We start from the raw sequence: 22,284 nt of genomic DNA, 5'->3' as shown, positions 1-22,284 counted from the left end.
CAGATACTTCATCTTAGGATACAGCCACAAGAAAGGAACCTCTAATGGGGTATGCAAGGAAAAAGCAGGTAAGCAAGGGAGGGAGATGACTTGCCTCAAAGTTTGACAGTGGCCAACCAGGGCATTGGTTCATTGTAATTGCTCTGGTTCATTGTAATTGCTCTTTCTTCTTTTTTTAATATTCCAGATGCTCTATCAGGTGCTAGAGAGTAATGTGGCTTTACTCCTCAGTGCAACTGAAACATGTGTCTGGGGAGGCCATGTATTTTCCCTGGAGTCTTCCAACAGAGCTGTGGAAGTTGTGTCTTCAACCTGCTCTGAATCAGTACAAAAAACACGAGCTGCATGTAAAAGGCAGTAGAAAGTAGTGAGCTGAGACGCCTGGATTGTATGTCTGTCCTTCCCCATGTGCCCCCTTACCAAAAGAGTTGCTATCAGCACTCGTGTCTGGCACAAGAGGTCTTGGACTCCTGTCCACAAGGCTCTTTCTGGGTTCACTATAGTGCTTCACACAATTAAAGGCACCTGGTTTGTGTCTCCCTTGCTACCTTTTGTGTGTGTGCTGGGGCATGGTGACACTGCAGATACAAGCTGGGAATGTAGTGTATAGATTGGTTCTTGATGTGTTGTTGGCCTGCCGCTGCATGATTGATGGTTGACTTCAGTAATGCCATGGACTCCAGTGGTATTGCTATGTTCTCTGTTCCTTAAAAAGTATATTGCTTTCTTCCTTTGGGACAGCGTAGGCTCTAAGCTATGCCAGCTTCATGTGCTGCTGGCATGCGGCAGGACCACAGGATTAGTCTAGTAAATGAAAGAGCATCAGCAGAAGCAACACAGCCGGGAATAAAGTTGGATTATTATCCTCCCCCTCATGGGCCTAGTGAGCAAGTGACGTCAACCTATCATGTCTACAAACCCCTTCACCATGGTAACAGCAGTTAAAATCAAGACAAATCACCCTTCAGGTTTGAAACAGACTCCTAGCTGATTCTCCCTCCTGTGATTTGAAGCCAGATGGGTTTTCTGCTTTTGCTTCTGCTTGGCTACAGGAAAGGTCACATCAATAAGAAAGACAAGCCAATTTTGAAAATGGCTTCATACTACTTAACAGGAAATCCAGTTTAGGATTTTGCTTTGATAAACAGGAGTCCTTTTACCATCTTTTCCCGCCACATTCTTTTGGTCAAATATAAGTTTGCCCGCTCAAAATTCAAGCTATGAGGGTTACATGTCTCAAACTCCGTCTTTTGCAAGGGTAGCATGTAACCATTTGCTGTCAATGAACAGCACACAGGAGAAGGAGGTAAAAGTCTTTAATTCTGCAGCACAGGATGTGTGTGCAAGCTTGGGGGAAAAACATCATATATGAAACTGTGGTCATAGTGAAGGCAGGCAGAGGAATTTTATAGGTTAAAAGTACAGGAATACCAATTAGATTGCAAAGGACTTTATGCCTCTGGCTTGTACAATGGGAACAAAGCTCTTGAGCTAAATTTAGCTCACTGTGCAATTACCGTAGTTTAGATCAATGGTAGCTTTTTAAAAAACGCAGAATACTAATGAAAAGCTTCACTGCAATGGATGTCCTTTGATAAAACAATACTGTGCAGCACAGTAAAACTACTATGCCATTTTGGTAAATCTAATGTTTATGGGAAAGCTGAGTTGAGGTAAATGGATACATTATGTTTTTACTGATAAGAATATATGATCAGGACAGCAGCCCTTCTGGTCCAGCAACCTGTTTAACACAGCAGCCAACTAGGTATGCTTGAGGGCCAGCAAATGGCCCAGAGGCCAAAACCTTCCCCTGATGCTGCCTCCTAGCACTGGGATTTAGAGGTTCTGCCTCTGAATATGGAGGTTCTTTTTAGTCACCACGGCTAGTGGCCACAGATGGACCTATCCTCCATGAAGCTGTCCAACCCCCTATTTAAACCCATGCATGCTTGTGCTATCGCCACATCCATTGGCAGTGAATTCTAGAATTTAATTGTGTGTGTAAAGTGCCTTCAAGTCGCAGCCGACTTATGGCGACCCCTTTTGGGGGGTTTTCATGGCAAGAAACTAACAGAGGTGGTTTGCCAGTGCCTTCCTCTGCATAGCAACCCTGGTATTCCTTGGTGGTCTCCCATCCAAATACTAATCAGGGCTGACCCTGCTTAGACTTTTGAGACCTGACGAGATCAGGCTAGCCTGGGCCATCCAGGTCAGGCCAGAATTTAATTACTCATAGAATAAAGAAGTATTTCCTTTTGTCAGCCCTGGATCTATTGCCCATCAATTTCACTGGGTATCCCTGAGTGCTAGTATTATGGGAGAGGGAGAATTTTTTTTTTCCAACCTATGCATAATTTTATACATTTCTATTATGTCCCCTCTTCAGTCATCTTTTTTCTAAACTGAAAAGTCCCCAGAGTCTAGCCTTTTCTTCTAGGGAAGATGCTCGAACCCCTTAGTCATCTTGGTTGCCATCTTCTGTACTTTTTATAGTTCTTCAATATATTTTTTGAGATTCAGTGACCAGACCTGCACATAGAGTAACAAATGAGGTCTCACCACAGATCTATACAGGGCCATTACTGTATTGGCTATTTTATTTTCAGTTCCTTTCCTAATAACACCCCACTCTCTATGCAGTTTGCTTTTTTCACTGCTGCCCCACTCTCTATGCAGATATCATCAAACCTGTGCTTGCTTGGGTTAAATGGTGGTGCTTTGAAGAGAGGTCAGTGTTCTCATTAAGTACAGAAAGCAATGTCCAGAGAGGCAAATAGACTGAGCCTCTATTCAACCAGGATGGCTCTCAAGTTCTTTGGCCCAGTCAGTCTATCCTTTTACTTGTCACCCATTGCTGCAGCTGCTTTTCTTCATTCTGCTTGGAACAAAATGTGACTGGGGACCTAAATGATCTAGGAGCTTCAGGGTCAGTGATCCTAAGTGTTTTTGTTTTTTCTTGATCAAAAGCAGCCATGCTGGACTCTGAATCACCTCAGGACCACAGTATGGGAGAGGGGTTAATTGCTTTCACATCACTTTCACTCTCCCAAACTTAAATGACCCTGCATGGATACTATTTACCCCCTTTGGGGAAAACTTACAGACACATTTTGCCTATTTTTTTCTCAGGTGGGGCCACCACAAGGCTATTTTCATTCAGAGCAACAGGGGAGGTGGAAGCTCCCCCCCCCCCCCGCCCAGCAGTCCCAAACTGAAATGGGTTGCTATAAGGCTACTATTAGCAAAGGAACAATGCTTGGGACCTAAAACCACTGAATGTCCACCTGAAATCCCATGGTCACATCCCATTAGGTCATGATTTCCAGGTGAATTGCAGAGGTGTAGTTTTGATTTTTTTAAACTATTTTCTGCAGTACCACATTTCTATGTAAAATTTCTTTCTGAGCTTGGAACTATTTCATAATGTTCCATGAAATATGGGGGAAGATGTTACAGATAGTAACAAAATACTCCTTTGTCAAGGGTGTGAAGGACTAAATGCCACCAACAAGAGAAACACAGCTTTTTGAGACAAGATAACCAGGACTGTTATATTCTGCAAATGTTTTTAACAGATAGTTCCATTTTTCTTCTCTTTGTCTTATTTTCCTTTCAAATATTGCTGAGTAATAAATTACCTCACGATCAGACTGGCTAGCTTTTTTTTACCTTTTTAATAGTACAAGATACAAGAGCCCGAGGCCGTTTGGTCTGCTTTCCCCCCCCCTAATGTAGCGGTTTTCCAGTGGTCACACGTACGCTGTCCCGTGGTCACACGCACGGACTCAGCGTTCCCCACTCTAGCCGTGCCTGCCCCGAGCCTTAAAAATGGAGACGGCGGAGCTGCGGGCCGGAGAGCTCTGCTTTTTGCTGCAGAGCAAGAGGGCAGGAGAAAACTAACGTCCTGAAGTGAGTTGCATTGGTATACCGGCATATCATTCTAGGGGGGAGAAGAAAAAAAAGGAAGATGCCAAGCATGCACAGTCACATGACTGTGATGTAATGACGTCAGTAGCGACAGAGCATTCCCCAAATATCCCACGTTATCCCATGTCCCAAACGCATGGAGCATCGGGTGGTGCACATAGTGTGGGATGGGAGACGGGCGTGCGTTTACTTTTACGATCCCAGATTAAAATAGTGTGAGATGAGAGAGAGATTAACCTGTGACAGCTTGCCCATGCGTTAATGGCCCGAGATACTAAGCATATCGTGACTGCTACATAACCTGTGCATTTGTGACATGCTATAATTTGATGTAATCCTAGGTTGACTCCTGTGATATATGATCCTTCTATTATGGAAGGTTTGGGTGTGATAGATCCTTCTAATTCCTATGCTTTGGCATATCGTGCCTTCCACTTGACCTCTCTCGTTCATGATACACTATGATTTAGTGTTACCACAGACAGCATTATCTTAAAAGCACTAATCTGTTAGGAATCACTGAAATTTCAGATATGTGCTCCTTCCCTCATTACTTTCTGCACTGGCACCACATTTTACGAAGAAGCAAACCAATAACGAATCAGGCATGAATATGTATGAGGCAATATGAGTCCCTGTAAGAAAATTTAGGTTAAAGGTGTTACAAATAAATAAACAAATAATAAGAAAATGGTGGATGAGAAGGAAAGGCTTAGGAAGCACTTCATTTGAACTTTTCTTTCTTTCAACAACTCTAACATACGCACAACTTGTATTAGCACAATCAGCACTTCAAAGGAGCAGAGAGGAGAATAGATAGCATTCTTCAATCATAATCAAATATGTCAAACACAACATTTCCATGTGATACAGTAGATTCTTCTAGAACACATCCATGATAAGAAAAGCAGGGAACTATTGTACTATTTGTGGTATTTGCAATAAATTATCATGCTAATTTATATGCTGAGGTCCTAATTGCATTTTTTAAAATCCCAACTGTAATCTAAATTAACCTGAAGCCATTCTGGGATATTTTTCGAATTTAAGGAATTCTGCTTTTCAAAATGGTGGCCAGTGGGATCCTGGTTGATAAGTTCCCAGTTGTCATGCTATGGATATTCAGGGGAAAGGAGCAAACAAGAAAAATACCACACTGAACTGCAAATCACTACAACAAAATACAGCTAGAGTTCCTCTTGAATAAATAATTATACTGATGTAACACTGGCAAACTCTAAGATTTTTGCTATAGTAAAAGAACAACAGGCACGAGACATCATAGAGCTCTTGTGTGACTAAGGGAAAAACAATACCTTAAGGATGTCACGTAACCCCCCTCCCCGAATCCTAATGGGGAAAATGGTATTAAAATATGATGTCACACATTTGACACATGTCAAACTTGGATGAGGTTGCACTACAACTTACCTTCATGTCGATTTCAGTGCCATGGATTTGCTGAGCAACTGTTTTGATTATTCCAATTACAATGTCTTGGAGGCCTTCTCTTTCTGAATAGTAATGTAGAATGAGACCCTTCCCTTTTTCTGCATCAGTGCACCTAAAGGAAGGGGCACGCATACCTGGGTATATCGTAGCAAGGTGGTCATGCAGAGCATCAAGGTTCTGCAAGAAGATTAAGTGCAACATTAGAATCTAACTTTCTAATATTTCCATTAAAGAACCTATGTCTGTTTGAAGATCTGTAAGGTTTGGTTCCCTTTGGTATGAATAGGTGCAGCCCAGCTGTCTAAAACTGTTAACATTATTAAATCTGAATTTAGAAAAAAAGAAACTAATTTTGACTGCCAATTCATTCTTTCACACATAGCCGCTTTACATTTACTTAATGTGGGGGGGGGGGGAATCATACCAAATACAACTTTGCTATATTTTTCCTCTCTATTTCTTCTGCATTCTCTAATGCTACACTGTTATTTTTTTCAGTAATTGTTTGGGTATCTCTTTAAAAGCATACCAAGGAATGAAGATGTTTTGAATGTGCAAGCTGTATCATGCCCCCTCACTTAACATCTGAGGATCCTTAAAGCTTTGGAAACAGCTTGAACTTTGTCTCCTGTTAGTGAGGAGAAATGTCAACAGCTGCCTCTTCTCTTGGGAGGTCCCCGGAGGAAATGAGTGCCTTGTAAATTAATTTCTTAGACTGTAGTCAGCCTATAGTGTCATCCTTTGCTTGGTTGACATTTATATATTTATTGCTTGATATTTATATTTTGATTTTTAAAAAACTTTTTTGTTACAAAACTTAGGGGTACAGAAAAGAAGAGGAGGGATAGGGGGAAAGGCAAGATAAAACAAATTGTATCTTCCGAGCCTTAGCAAAACTATATTATTATTATTTTTAAAGTAACAGATTTATCCAAATTTCAGTTTATATACTGTGGCCTAGAACACCTTTAAGATCTTTCTGTGTGTGTGTAAAGTGCCGTCAAGTCGCAGCCGACTTATGGCGACCCCTTTTGGGGTTTTCATGGCAAGAGACTAACAGAGGTGGTTTGCCAGTGCCTTCCTCTGCACAGCAACCCTGGTATTCCTTGGTGGTCTCCCATCCAAATACTAACCAGGGCTGACCCTGCTTAGCTTCTGAGAAGATCTTTCTAGTTACTTAGATATTTCAAATTCTAAATATTTCAATTGATTAATTGATTGCCTACCTCCTAGAATTCTAACATGATTATAAAGTATATAAATAGCAAACTATTTCAAGAAATTTAAGCATTATATACTCTTAAGACATTTATATTTTGACTGAGCAACAATTATCAGCAACCAACATGCTAATCCCTTGCATAACCCAGGGTATGGTTGGAAAACGCATGATAAAGCAATTTTACCCAGGTCTGGGTCTGGCCTGGATGGGAAACCTCCTGAGATCCTTTTTATGCTGGATTTCCATAGTACGGAAATGCAGAACATAAATAATATTAAAAAAAGAACTTGTAACAAGCAAGGAGAACAGAGAATGGAGTCACAAAACAGCTGAGATAGCAAGAGATGCTAATGTCACTACAAGGCAAAATGCCTTGGGTATAACTCTGAGCATAAGAATGTCATTGGCTGATTATGTGGTAGTGTGGACAGTAGTAACAGACCACCCCCACTGAAGGTACCCAACATTTACCTTAATGGTAGATGTGCAGGGGTGGCAGCAGCAGAGGAAAGTACATGGCAGATAAACGGACCCTTCCACTCAGATAGCCTTTTATCATTTATTTGTACATTTATAAACTGTGTAGTCCACCTTTCTGCCCTCATCAGGGCCACCAAGACAGATAACAGATTAAAAACATAATGTGGTGGTTCTAGTATGCACAGGATGCCCAGGTAAACATCTGTTACTTAACAATATTGTTAAAGTTGTTATGACCTGTATTATTTATTCTAGAATCCAAACAGCTGTGTGATACATCTCATGAGCTCACTTCTTGCGAGTTTCATCACTGAGGAACATCAGGACCTTCACCAGGTAAGTACAGCCAAAGAGAGTCTTCTTTCATTATGTGGTCTCCTGTTGCCTCCCAAGGAGAACCTTTCACAGCTTCCTCTAGTCCAAACCCTTTGGTCTCAGTCTCAAATTGGGCACTTTCTCCTGTGTCTTGACCACTTATTATTTTCCAACTTTCCTCTGTTTGTTGTTTTCTCTTGCAACTTGTATTTCTCTCCCTCCTGTACCTCCTCAATCCTCCCCTTTGCCTCAACCTCTGCTCCTTCCACACCCTCCTTCTCAGCCTCCACTTTAGTTTATTACCCTGTATCCACTCCAAAACTGCCTCCAGGTACTGATTCAGGGCTTCTACAGCCTACCTGGGATTGGCCAGAAGAGCTAGATCGAGCTGAGTGTCAACTGCATATTGGTGAAAATCTAGTCCAAATCTTCAGATGACCTCACCCAGTGGTTTCATGTAGATGATGAAAAGCAAAGGGGACAAGATGCGCCTTGCAGGACCCCAAAGGCCAAGGAGGTGAGCAGCAGGACCCCAGCACCACCTTCTGAAACCCATGTAGGACAGAGACCACCGCAAAATGGCGCCTCCCAATCCCAGTCCAGAAAGGTGATCAAAGAGGTCACCATGATCAATTGTACTGAAAGCTGCTGAGAGGTCCAGGAGAATCAACAGTGTCATGCTCCCTCTGTCCATCTCCTGGCAAAGGGCAACCAAGGCTGTGTCAGTCTCATAACTAGGCCTGAAACCAGTGAGGAAAGGATCCAAACAATCCTTTACTACCCTTCACCTCACTTAATCACCTGCCGCTGGGTTTGTTGTAAAGTCCTTCAGGGCAGTTTCAGATATGGCCCTCATATAGCCAGATTATTAGTCAATCCTGAATTTAAACCACTGTCTTGCTTCCTAAAACTATCTCCCACAGGAGGGATTAGCATCCACCTGAATGGAAAATCTGGTAAAAGAATGACAACCAAGGCATATTCCCCTTGGGAAGTAGGACAGTATTCATTGCACAAACAGGGTTTACTGTGGCTTAAAAAGCCAATAGAAAGAATATAAATTCTTGTTTTTATTAGCAGCTATTAGAAAAAAAGCTGGATAAATACTTTCCTCCCCACGCAAAAGAACAAAAACATAATCTCTCCTGTGTAGTTTTACTAAAAGCAATAGAAGTATGCATCCAAGCAGAACCCATTTTCCTGATGCCTTTACAGAACTACAGAGTTGCTACCAAACCTGGAGGGAAAAATATTCAGAAGGTGTTCCAATTTATTTCCTTACTAGCTGGGTTTAGGATGTGTGTAGCTTTAAAACTTAAAGCTAGGTTGCTTGGCATACATATGGCCCTGTTCCATATAAAACTATTTTAAGCACTACGAAATGCAAAAGAATGTATACTGTGCTATTTTCAAAATAAGAGAAGAGAAATAATCTACTCCCTAAAGTATCTTAGATTAACCACCACTTTGTGTTTGATTGATTTTCTTTTGGTGATTTCACATAAAAACACCCTTGGGATTTCCCCAATTGCATTTAGCTCCAAGCTACCTTTCTTTCATATGCTCCTTTGTAGTGACACTCACTTTTATAGCCGCACATTTTGGAGAAAAGAAGAATTACATCATTTAAGATGACTAATTATACTTGATTCTTTTTGTTTTGCCTTCAAGAGAGGTTTCCTTGTTCATTTATCCTTTAAATAAACTTCTTCCCATCATGTTTCAAACTTAATAAGCAAAGGTGTGCTTATCTTCCCATTTTTTAAAAAAAGTATGTTCAACTCAACTGTAGATAATAATCTGACTACATCAATTGGAACTTTTAAATCTTTTATATTTTCATGCAACCCAAGAAGTGAGGACTCCATCCAGCTCAGAGCCTTTGAACAAATTAACCTCATAAATAAACTGGTAAAATATGTACAGTATAAAACAATACATTTGGGGATAATTAGAACACAAGTTTGTTTTTATTGTATTTATTTTATTGTCTTCTTTGACTGGCAGCTGCTTTCCAGGTCCCATATGTGCCATATTCCAGATATCTGGGATCAAACTTGGAACTTTTTGCATGTTAGTATGTACTCTCCTACTGAGCTATGGTCTCAACCGAACCCTCAGATGCATTAATATAAAGGACAATGAAACCTGTTTAAATGGAATCTAAAGTGAAATACACCCAGTTATGTGTCCTTATTCCTGTGAAAGCCATAGGTTTAACACATGCAATTGCTCTCTAACAGGACAGCCATAAACCAGACATTTCTGCTTCTGAGTACAAGAACCAGAGGTTTCTTAAAATATAATCCCATGCATATTTAGTCAAGTGTAAATCCCACTAGACTTGGCTGTGAACAAGCATGGACACAATGGGCGAAAACGCATGGTCGCTTTAGCCTCCTTTATTCCCTGTTTCTGCCAGAATTCAGCCAGGATCGAACGCATGCGTTTTGCCGAATGTGCGTTCGATCCTGGCTGAATCCTGGCTGAAACAGGGAATAAAGGAGGCTAAAGCGAACATGCGTTTTCGCCCAATGAAACTTCCTTAGGTTGAGTCAGAGCACAGTTCTATCAGTATCAGTCTGGCAGAGACTTTCCTGGATATCAAGCAATGGTTTTTCACTTTACCTACTACCTGATTCTTTTCACAGGAGGTATCAGGGACTGGACCTTTTGCATGCAAAGGAGATTGAGCCATGGCTCCTCCCAGGGCATTGTATTGATTTATTAATCCTCCATATTAAAATTACAGTGAGACTGCTTAGTCAAGATTTGCTGTAGATTACTTACTCACCTGCAAAAATTCTCTGACATTTGAACCCAAGACGCGCAAGATGGTGTCATAACCCGATTCTTGGCAAAATACAAAAAACATCTTTCCAAACATCTGAAGGATTTCTCCAGCATTAAGGTCTACATGAAACAGAAAACCACACAAAAAAGTTAAATTATCTGAAAACATCCAGGCCTTTCTCCCCTGCTGAGCCAGCAATTCACAAGTGATACTTTCCAATGAGGTCGAGGCAACACTGGGAAAGGGGGTGGGGGGCGGAATGACAAATAAGGCCTCAGGTTCACATAGCCTATTGTTTTGCTCAGTTACCTTGTCCAAGAGTGGCTACGAGGAACACAGAAAGTATTTATTTCTTTAAAACCTTTCTAACCTGCTTTTCCACGTAAATGTCAACTCAAAATGGTTTATAATATACATAAAACAATAACAGCAAAACTCAAAATGACTACAGTTGTAAACACCATATATATCACAAGAGTTTCAGTATAAAACAAGCAATACACAATAACCAAATAGTTCCTCAGAATGGAAATCTCTTCAAAATAAAACTGCCTTACAAGTTCTTCTTCTAAAAATGGGTAGGAAGGAGATGACAGCCGGTTTCCAAGGAATCAGAAAAACCACTGTAAACTCCAGACTCTTCAAAGTCTTGTAAGTTCACAAAGTAGTTTATCTATTTAACACAATCATTTAAAATGCCACGTACATAATATGTTATCCTCCCACAATCTTCCCTTTTAAAAGATCCTGTTCCAAATACCCAACTATTGACCCCCAATTTTTGCCTGTTTGGGGTGGGTATTCTCCTGCTTCAGGGTCCTCCCTATTCTGGGGCTGGCAGGAGAACATTGGGGGTGGGAATGACATCGCACTACATACCAACATCACATCTGGAGGAAAAAAAAAACACCTTGTATTACCACAGAGTTTCCATAGCGGTGGATGACGTGCTGAGGTCACATCCAGTTATTCACCTAGATGTGATGTCAACACGTAGCACAACATCACTTCCACCCCTTGACCTGTCCCCAAAGCTCCTGGAGATGGTGTACTAGATATGAATATGTAAATTATTTAACCTCCATTATTAATTTGGAATAAACTAGTCAAGTCCATCCAACAGATTCCATGTCGTTGCCCAAGAAAATCCCACATCTTTACTCTATAGAAGGCTATGCAATACTTTTATTTCCGTTATTGTCCTGTAGTTCCCCTATCACTTGAGAGGTTCACATGGAGCAGAACCTACCGTCCAAGCTCCCCAAGTTTGACCCCAAGCTTGATATTTATTTTTAATTTAACTGATGTATGTTTTATAAAATTTTGTTTGTGATCTTGTATGTTGTTGCTCATAATTATATAATTTTTTTCTCAGCAGAAGCTTTTAGGTAGGGCTGTCAATTCGGTTCGGTCCGAACTGAAAATCAACCGAATTTACCCTGATTTGGTGATTTTCTGTTCGGACGGATCCGAACTCAAAACTGGTGGGCAACCGGGGGGGCCGAATTCAGCGAGTTCGGGAGTTCGCGAATAAATCCGGCAAATTCGGCCCCCCTTCAGGGGAGCCCGCTGAAAGGCGCGGGCTGCCCTTTAAACTGATCTGAGCCTCCCAGCTGCCGCGGGCTGCCGGGAGGCACACGTCAGTTTAAAGGGCAGCCCGCGCCTCTCCAGCGAAGTCCGCTGAAAGGTGCGGGCTGCCCTTTAAACTGATGTGCGCCTTCCGGGCGGGAGGCGCAGATCAGTTTAAATGACAGCCCGAGCCTCTCCAGCGGAGCCCGCTGAAGGGGGGCGGGCTGTCCTTTAAACTGATCTGTGCCTCCCAGCTGAGAGGCTCAGATCAGTTTAAAGGGCCCCCGCGCGCCTTCAGGGAATCCCTCTGAAGGTGCGCGGGGGCCGAATTTTCCCCCGAACTCCTGATCCCCCCGAATTACCGGGGATCCGAAGCGGGGGAGTTCGGACTTCGGCACGTACCGAACCCACAAGGGTCAAATTCGGCCGAATCCGAACTGTACCGAATTTTTTTTTTGACAGCCCTACTTTTAGGCATTCAGCACTTTAAAAAACAAAGTAAAGCAAACTCTCTACCGAATCCCCCATCACTCTGTTCTCAAAATACCCAAATTTTATAACCAGCTGTATAGCAAACACTGCAGTCTTATGTACACATACCTGTGAATAAACCACATTGAACAAAGTGGAACTTACTTCTAAGTAAATGTTCATAGGATTGTATTGCATAGTAAACTTCATATTTGCTTTTTCTACTCTCATACTCACAAGAATGAGAAAAGAGCTATTCTGGTGACTGAGGCGAAACACTTTAAGTGTGGGAAGTCCTCCAAAACCCATCCTCATCCTATGCCTTCCAAGATTTTCCAGTGGGTATTTTTTCCTTTCTTTGAATGTAAAAAGGGACCTATTAGTACAGCACCAGCATTGTTCAAATATCTGAAAACTTGTCTTTGTTGCTTTAAGCCAATCCACCAAAAATGTGGTTCTATATCCCAGTGATCTCAGCAGGAGAGAATCATGCTTAACTTTGGCTGGCCTTGTTTTTAAAAATGAAAATCAATATTCCCAGGATTCTTCCACAGAACGATAGCTCCACCAGGAAAGACTTAAATACCTGCCTTTGCCTCATTAATGTGTTTCTTTCTACATCTTAATCCACTAACCATCGTAAATCAAGAGAAGTACTGGCCCAACTGTCTGAACTTCAGTTTTTCAACAAGTGGCTTTTACTGCTGAAGGAAAGAAGTATTTACTCACTAAGGACTTTGCTTGCCGCAGCAACCAAATCATATGTTTTGGAATCATCATAAATGATTCTGACTAGGAACTGCCCTTCTTCATCCAGCTGTGCCTCCTTTCTGAAAGGAAAATGCAAGACAAAATTAACTTATATATCATTTAAAATATATGATAATATTTATTTAATTAATTCATCCACACCCTGCCTTTCTCCCCACTAGGGACCCAAAGTGGCTTACATCATTCTCCTCTCCTCCATTTTACCCTAACAACAACCCTGTGAGGCAGGTTAGGCTCAGAGAGTGTGACTGGGCCGAGGTCACCCAGCGAGTTTCCATGGCACAAGTGGGGATTCAAACCTGGGTCTTCTGAATACTAGTCTGACACTTTTAACTAATAGACCACACTGTAAATTATATATTATATAATATTAGGGGGACGGGACTATGTTTTCTTAGAATTCCTTTTGCTGTGGGGGACCAAGGAAGTTCGTAACCAGATGTGCATGTTATATTTTAGTAGGGCGGACTTGAATGAACTCAGAGGTGTGCTGAGAGTCATTCCATGGGTAGGACTGCTGGAAGGGAAAATAGCAAGTGAAGGGTGGGCTCTTCTAAACAAGAGCTCTTGCAAGCTCAAGCCATCACCATTCCAACAAGACAGAAACATGGTAGGGGATCCAATAAGCCAATGTAGATGAAAAGAGAACTCCATGATGAGCTAAGGAAGAAAAAGGAAGTAGAGGGAAAGACATACCTCTAAACAAGAGTATCTGCAGGTGGCTAGGCACTGTAGGTCAGCCATCAGAGAGGCCAAAGCTCACAGTGAGCTGAGGCTGGCCAGGGAGTCTCACTACAGCAAGAAAAGCTTCTTCAGATATGCGAAGAGCAAATGCAAGGCAAAAGAGGTGATAGGTCTAATGTTGGATGAAAATGCAGAAACTCTTACAGAGGACAGATAGAAAGCAAAAAGGCTTGGTGTCTATTTTGCCTCAGTTTTTTTTTCCTGAAGAAGAGAACATGCTTATCTACAGATGGTAGCAGGCAAGGCACAGCATCCAAGCTGATGGTTGACATGGACAGAAAGGTTGTTGAGAAGCGCCTGGCTGCATTGGATGAGTACAAATACCATGGGCCAGATAGTATGCACCCAAGAGTGACTGAAGAACTTTCTAGACAGCTTGCAGAGCCTTAGTCCATCATCTTCAAGATCTCTTGAAGGACGGGAGATGTACCACAAGACTGGAGAAGAGAGAATGTTATCCCAATCATCAAAAAAGGGAGGAGGGAGGACACAGAAAACCACATGCCAGTCAGTCTGACATCTGTCCCAGGGAAGATATTGGAGCAGATTTTAAAGAGATCAATCTGACGAAGGGAGCTTTGACTGTCAAAAGCTTACACCTTGAAACTCTTGTTGGTCTCTACAGTGCTACCAGACTCAAATCCAACTGTTCTGCTGCAGACCAACACAGCTACCCGCTGAAACGTTCTTTATAGATTAAACTTATTCACCATTACTCATTCTTCCAAGAGTGCAATAACATCATGTACCCTCACTACTTGCTAGGAAGAAATCACAAACAAGCTCCTGAAAGAGTAGGGAAATTTCTACCGATTACCCCTTCCACACCCCACATTCTTCCCCAGGATGCCCCATCCTTCAGGATTAGCTTTTTTTTGGGGGGGGGGGATACAGGGGACTGCTGAAAGAAGATGAAGGCAATCAAGAACTCCACTGTGAACTCACTGGGTTCATGTATCTACAGGATAAATCCCACATATGATGAAACTCTGATCATATATATAAGGGAGAACACAGAGAGATAAAGGTTGCAAGGATATCCGTGACATTATTTTAAAACCAAAATCATTGAAGAAGCCAGGGAAGAATATCCATGAAAATATGGAACCATGGGAGATGAGTTCAGCAGATTCACAGTTTCCATGAATATGTGACACTAAACAAGTATCCAGCCATAAATGCAGCTCTTCTGACCACCTTCCCCTACCTCTTGAAAATAACATGAAGGCATGAAGTTTGTGATGAAAATGCCATTATTTGTCAGCAGCAATTGGTATCATCTCATGTTTATACCTAAGGACCCAATCTGCAAATTAACTTTTTGGATGTTTATCAGCCACTGAGGAAATGTACCCATTTATTCTGGATTATTTCCTAAGAAGATGTCTTTGAAAGTTTTCGTATTCCTAGAAGGTATGAAAAATCTGTGGCATTGGGGGGGGGGGGGGAACTAACTGTATTTTTCCTAGCAACAAAATGTTGTGGTTTGAAAAATGAGTGCTAAGAAAATACAATTTCCCTAGAACAACAGTGCTGAGTAAGGAAAATATATCTTTGCTGCTTACATAAATTATTTCAGGCATGTTTACTTGGATCAGAATTCATTCCTTTGTTGTCCATTCTTGTATTTGTTGTTAAAAAAGCAAACTTTAAAAAGTGCAGTTAATCATTAAGCTAGATGTATTTGCAGGCTCCTACAGCTGCCTCCATTGTTGTTTTTGCCCAACAAATCAAAATACACAAGTACTGCGGCATGAACAGCCACCACTGTATTTATGCAAACATTTGTGATAGAGTGGAAATGCAAAAATATCAATTGTCATGATTGTAACTTGCAAATTTCCAAGACTGGAACATGTCAATTCATGCGTTTACCTCCAGATATGCTTCCCCTTTGGCTAGGAAACCTATTAAATCTCATCATAGATTTCATAAATTTGTGGCTAAGTAGAACTTAAGAAAATTGCATGTGTCGAGCAAACATCTATCATTAGAAAGTGTACATCAAATATGATTGCTCCAGAAAATCCTGAAACTAAGATTGTTTTGTTTCTGACTAAACTGCTAACACCTAATTGAGGCAGTAACCCAAAACATGTCTACTACAGACTCATACCCTGCCAAAAATTGTGTTAGTCTTTAAGGTGCTACTGGACTCCTACTCTTTTCTACTGCTAGTGACAGACTAACATGGATACCCATCATGAACAAACTCATTGGGATTTACTTCTAAGTAAATTTAGAGATATACTGTATTCTAAGTATGCTTAGGACCATACAGTACAGAGTCCACCAAGCCTAGGTGGGCCAGCTTTCTGCTTTTTTGCTGAAACACATCCTTCTAGTCCCTTCCCAGAGGCACATGAGGCCCGGACAAAGAAGTGTACTCACCTCAAATGCACTATCACACAACCAGCCACTTTGACTTGGGGAAGGGCTATGGCTCGGTGGTAGAGGAGAAGATCCCGGGTTCAATCCCTGGCATCTCCAGTTAAAAGGATCAGATAGTAGGTGATGTGAACAACCTTGCCAAGACTCTGAAGAGACACGGTCAGTCAGAGTAGACAATGCTGACCTCGATAGACCAAGCGTCTGACTCAGCAGAAGGCAACTTAAACTGTCCATGTGACTGCTCTGGATGGCACCAAAAGACATTTGCACATTTGAGACCATTAGGGAGCTGGGACAGAGGACCAAACTAAATGAGATAGAGTGCCCAGGTCCAACCAGGATTGCCACTGCTATTTTAAAGCCTAGAGTTAGCCATTTAAAAATACTATGAGGGCCCAATCCTTATCAGGCCTGCAACACCATAGGATGAGGCACTCATGTGTGCCCCACCCACCCCCAGGTGCCTTTTCAAGTGCCAAAATGCTCGCCACAGCTTTTTTGGCACTTGAAATGGTGCGGGGGGTGGGGGGAATGCCTCATCCCATGACATTGAGGTATTTTTAAATGGCCAGCGTTAGGCTTTAAAATAGTGGTAGCACCCCCAGGTTGGACTTGGGGACTCCGTCACATATTGTTTGGCCCTCAGTGAGAAAAAGTGACAATACACTACCGCTTGCTGCTGTCCCAACTGCTCCTCCTAACTAGGTTGCCCACCATTATTAATCCAGTTGCTACATGGTTGAAAGAAACAGCTATTGCAGAAAGCCACATGCTCTGGGAGAGTGCTGGTGAGGATTTCCAGTGATCTGCTAAAGTTAATTCTCATTTCTTTGTTGGAACCCTGTCTTGATGTCTGGAGTCTATCCAAGGAATACTATCTTCAATCTTTGACCTGCATAATGACTTTCTCACTCTCGCCGCTTCCCATTTGCTGCCTCCTTCTGACACTGCTGCAGTCCCCCTCCTTGCCCCCATCGTAATCTGTCTAGCTATTTGCTTTCACCAAAGCATGACTCCATCCGCCCCAATATTGCCTTCTTCAGAGGTGTCTCCTTCACTTTGACCCTTCACAGTGAAGGTATGGTGCTGGTGACCTTTCCCAAATTCTGTCGGTTTCAGCTCCAGTAAATTCTTCATCTGATTCTTTTACTCATTCCTGCAGTACAACCCCGTCGCAACTCCATGCTGCTATCCTAATTCCCAATAGCTAATGACGTTTCTTTTTATGATTTTCAATCAGTTTTCCACTGAAGGGATTAAAATCCATTTTTCCTCAATTCTCCAGAATGCTCCACAGCATTCTCCAAAAACGGTGGTTTCAAAACGTCAGTGAACACAACACTAAACTCCCCAGTTAGTCTCTAGGACCAAGTTGTATAAGACAAAATAAACCTGTTGAGTTCCTTCACAAGCAGCTGGGATCAGTACTTTAAGGAGGATCCTCCTGTAATGCCCCCAATTCTGCACTCTAAATTGGTACTCTCTGGGAACGGTTTTTTTCTGTGATCTGGCTTTCGGCGTAGACTGACTTTCAGGTCTCAACACCTAGCCTAGTAATTAAATCTTTTTTAAGTTCAAGGAGTGTTTAACAACCTATTCATGTGGATTGGGAAGCGAGAGTGTCACGCATGACAAGTTTCACATAAGGCCAAACAGAATGATACAAAGAGCACAGAACACTCTGTTCCAGGTACTGTACCATGTTGTCCTCAGAATCTGGAGAAAACAAAGCCCAAAGCTGCAGGCAGATCTCAACTAGCTGTTACACCTGACATTAATTGTGCCTCTTTGACGAAACCTAAAGGCATAATTCTAAATCCTTCTTCATGTGTTTACATTTCTCTTACCAGAAAGAACGTCGTCCTCGGGATTTGTATTCTAAACTACAAAGTGACATCCAGAAAATAAGGGCAAACAGCTACTGTAACTATGGAGTTAAAAATAAAACCGGTTACTCGAAAGACTCATCCTGTTGAACACGTGCTTGATGCTTTCCTCCCTGTACAGAAAGCATATCAAGAGGTTGTTGCATATTTCCTTTGTTTGTTAGCAATTGTCAAACACTGAATGAAGCAAAGACACATTAAAAAAAAACAATTGAAACGTTATTTTATGATTTTCCATAAAAAGAATGTCTCTGGGCTATATTATAATACAAGTTATAACATATGCAGTATATGCAGTAACTGTAAAAGTCCTGAATTTACATCCTTGCTTAATTTTCACAAAAAATTAACATTTTTGCATTTGGAAATAACAGTATAATGCTAATACAGGACACAATCTAGCTAAAGTCAAGCATTTACCGATCTGTTTCCTTTAGTGGAAGAATTATGTGCATTATAGGGTTTCCAGCTCTGCTCCTGGCATAAGTGGGAGCTTTTGGGAGTGAAGAAGGCAGAGGGAGAGAATCATGTGATGCAGTGACATCACTTGTGGATGAACACTATGGGCAAATCCCATAGAAATTGGGGGAATTTGTAGAGAGTTACTCAATGTGACAGCTCCCACTCCATTTTTCCCCCACCACTCCATTGAGCAAGCACGGGGGAGAGGAGGATGGGTGGGAGGTTGCCTGTATCGGCCTGCTAACTATACTCTGTGAGCATCCAAAGGCCTTTAGCAGTGCAATCCTCAGAACATTATCCCAGGAGTAAGCCCCACTTGATGTGAGTAGAACTCTGAGCAGACCTACAAATGAATGTCCTCTCAAAGTGCTAAGCTCTGTTACTCTTTTGATGAGCAATTCTAACCCTTCTGCAAACCTTCACAGTAGAGAAAGTCTAGTAGTCTGAATACTGCCACTCATTTACAGGCTTGTAAACCTAGGCCAGCTGCTAGAGATGCCTCCCTCACTTGGGCACACACAGACCCACTGACGCCTGGGTGCACCCTGAGCCCTGAAGCCGGAGGAAAAGCAGGCAACTCTGCTTTCCCCCTGTGTCTCCCTCGTGTCTTCACAAGATGAAGAAAGGGAAAGTGGGCCAGGCGAGCCACTGAACCCCAAGATGCCACAAAGTCAGAGGGAGGGAACATGATAGAGCTGGTGGATGCCTTTCTCTTTCGCAGGGGTAGGACTGCAGAATGCAGGCAGGGTGAGCAGCTACATCCCAAGCCACCTTGCCTGTTGCAAAGCCAGATGGGAAGAAGCAGAGTCCAGCACGGTGGATCTCATGGCTGCCTGTGCTTTTTCCCTCCCTCCTTCAGTGGGAAGGTGAGTGGGGTTAGCAGGGCAACATGGGTGATGGCACTGGGGCCAGGGATGCCATTCAGGGTAACCACTTGCTCTGGCAAGTGTCTTTTGATGTCCCTGTCATTGTTCTGCCCTTTGGCACCCTAACAGGTAAGCTACTCCTGCCCTATTACTTGATTGTTTCTTTACCATTTCCTCTTATCCTCGTGTCTTTTGCAGAAAAGCAAAACGGCTTGGTAGTTTAATCTTAAGTGTCATTTCTGGCCTTTGGCAGGTTACTTTTGCTTCCTACTGTGGAGAGCTGCTCAAACCTCTTTGACTACAGCTTAACTTTACTTGTTCAGGAAATGTCATGTGGTATAAAAGAAGATGTATCTGCACTGCTCCAAATCTGAAGGCTGGTTTAACATTACATTATGCTGTTTTTTCACATTTTCAAGAAGCATGCTTTATGCAGCAGCTTTGCAGCACTTTATGCCAATAAAACAACACTTTTTTTAGTTATAGCCATTTTGCTGTTCTATACAGAGCGCAGGAGGAGCTGGGCAAGGAATAGTGAGGTAATTTATTTGCACAGTCTAAATTTTCCCCAGATCTTTCTGGTAGCTTTGTAAATAAACAGTTCCTAGTTAACACAGTATCTGGATGGGCAATCTCCAAGGAACACCAGAGTCGTGGTGCTGAGGCAGGCAATGGCAAACCACCTCCAAACATCCCTTGCCTTGAAAACCCTATGGGGTCGCCATAAGTCAGCTGTGACTTGACAGCATTAAAAAAATTAGCACAGAAATGTAACATCTCACTGGGTTGGTTCTCCTCTGTGTGTGTGTGTGTGTGTGTGTTAAGTGCCGTCAAGTCGCTTCCGACTCATGGCGATCCTATGAATGAAAGTCCTCCAAAATGTCCTATCCTTGACAGCCTTGCTCAGATCCTGCAAATTGAGGGCTGTGGCTTCCTTTATTGAGTCAATCCATCTCTTGTTGGGTCTTCCTCTTTCCCTGCTGCCCTCAACTTTTTCTAGCATGACTGTCTTTTCCAGTGACTCTTGCCTTCTCATAATGTGACCAAAATACGATAGCCTCAGTTTAGTCATTTTAGCTTCTAGGGTCAGTTCAGGCTTGATTTGATCTATAACCCACTGATTTGTTTTTTTTAGCAGTCCATGGTCTCCTCTATGCACACAGATATGTAAGTCCTGGGCATGAGAAGAGTTGTGAGCTGAAGGGGAAGTGCCAAAGGCTCTTATCCTTCAGCTTTTAACCTGATTATTGGGGCTAGAGCTGGGCAAAAGATCATCCAGCAGAGAGAGAATACCTGCTTGACCAGTGGAAGCCTCCCCTCCCTTCTTTTTGGTTCTTTTTTTCTGTGTATTGTTAGCTGCTGCAGTTGCTAAAGCTAGCTGGAGTCCACCCAACTCTTTCTCTCTCCCCTTGAAACACAGAGCAGTATTTGCATACTCAGTAGGGTCGTAGGGGGAAAAAAGTAAATTTTGGGTTCGGGTTTATTGGGCCCGATTTTTTCGGTAAACCCAGAATAAGCCAAATACTCATACTGGTAAAAGGATATTTTGGCTTTTTTTCAGGGTTTACCAAAAAAAGGGGGGTCCATTATAGTCTATGGGGATTTTTTGGAAGCTCCTGTGGGGGCATTTTTGGAGGTAGAGTCACCAAATTTGCAGAGTGGCTGCAAGGGATTCTGCTTAGATGGTCATCGAAGTTTGGTGAACTTTAGGACAGCGGGTCCAATTTTATGGGCCAGCAAAGGGGTCACCCCCATCCTCCAGGCATTTGCAAGCCGAGCTGTCCATCAGTTGTCAGGTTCAGAAGTTCAGCGTTGCCAAGGACTGGCGGGAAGAGCTGATTGGCAGGTTGGCACCTCAACGTCTGGGGCTCCCTTTGTATCTGGGTCGCATAGCATGATGTCCAAGCAAATTAGCCCCAAAACTGAGGGGAAAGGCTTACATGCAAGAAAAGGCATGGAAAACATTTCTTTGGGTGGCAAATGACATCCTGTGAACAGTCCTTTATTACAGTCATCAAAAATCTGATTTCAAGAGATGGTCACGGTGCGGGGAAACAAAGCCACTACTTGGGGCAACCTTCTTTTTAAAAGCTGGTTTTCATGGAGAGGGGGTTGTGATATTAGAACCAGCTGAAGTCTCGACCATGGGGGCTTTTCTGAAGGAGACTGCTCATCTGTGCGGGTGAGGAAGTCTCCTTCGTAAGCCTGGTAATGTGAGGAGCTGTCGAAGCCGGTTCTTTTTAGTTGGAGGGTATATCCCTCTGGAAGGGACCGGGTGAGCCCCGTCTTTTAAATAACCCTTATGCTTGATCCAGATTAACTCACTGAATGGTGATGGTTGGTCAGACCAAGTTGGCTCCGAATCCCGAGTATTGCAGAAACGGCTAATTGTGGATTTATTTTTGGTTCGGGTCTATATCAATATGCACAACCCTAATACTCAGCACTGCTTTCGCTGCCATTCCTGCCTACTGAATGAGTTGGCACACTTTTGCCAAAGCTCTCTCCATGTGCACAATGAATCACCTCTCATACTCAGTGGATCTGTATATCCTAGTGGAAAAGGACCCCTGCCCTTTGTAGGAAGCCAAAAAAAGGTTTAAACAGTCATCTTCCTTTTGGGGGAATACAGCATGAAATAATGTAAAATGCTATTTTTTTCTCATGAAAAACAGGCACCAGAGAAGCAATAAAAAATTAGACTTGCATCTTAGGCAATCCTGAAAGAATGAAAAATTCTGCATTAGTCTAAAGGGAGAAGCTGTGAATTATATGTTCATAAACTGAATGATAATGAAAAATGCTATTAAGGGCTAAGCAGCCACAATGCTTACAAAAATCCTTCTTAGGGGGTGGAAGTCATGTTGCTGGCCTAAAAAATATTAATCTCACACAGTTCTAGCAAAACATTTTATCTCACAGAAGCTAAAG

The 22,284-nt window shown here is 42.4% G+C and overlaps 1 protein-coding gene across 2 annotated transcripts in view; it reads right to left on the bottom strand.

Annotated features, from left to right (window-relative positions):
* GUCY1B1 (guanylate cyclase 1 soluble subunit beta 1) overlaps nucleotides 1-22,284 on the bottom strand; it is a 54,033-nt gene that overhangs the window by 15,753 nt on the left and 15,996 nt on the right. Inside the window, exons 2-4 of one of the 2 annotated variants that reach the window (XM_056855010.1) lie at nucleotides 12,963-13,063; nucleotides 10,194-10,312; nucleotides 5,362-5,559 (exon numbers count right to left, since the gene is read on the bottom strand). In XM_056855010.1, coding sequence (XP_056710988.1) covers nucleotides 5,362-5,559; nucleotides 10,194-10,286 — 291 coding nt within the window. In that variant the 5' untranslated portion in view covers nucleotides 10,287-10,312; nucleotides 12,963-13,063. The remainder of the gene's footprint in view (nucleotides 1-5,361; nucleotides 5,560-10,193; nucleotides 10,313-12,962; nucleotides 13,064-22,284) is intronic. The other variant, XM_056855009.1, reaches the window with a different exon arrangement.

Source organism: Euleptes europaea, chromosome 9 (genome assembly GCF_029931775.1).
Source record: "Euleptes europaea isolate rEulEur1 chromosome 9, rEulEur1.hap1, whole genome shotgun sequence".
Lineage (NCBI taxonomy): Eukaryota > Metazoa > Chordata > Lepidosauria > Squamata > Sphaerodactylidae > Euleptes > Euleptes europaea.
The sequence above is the reverse complement of the archived record's forward strand: the minus strand, read 5'-3'. Positions and strand labels throughout refer to the sequence as shown.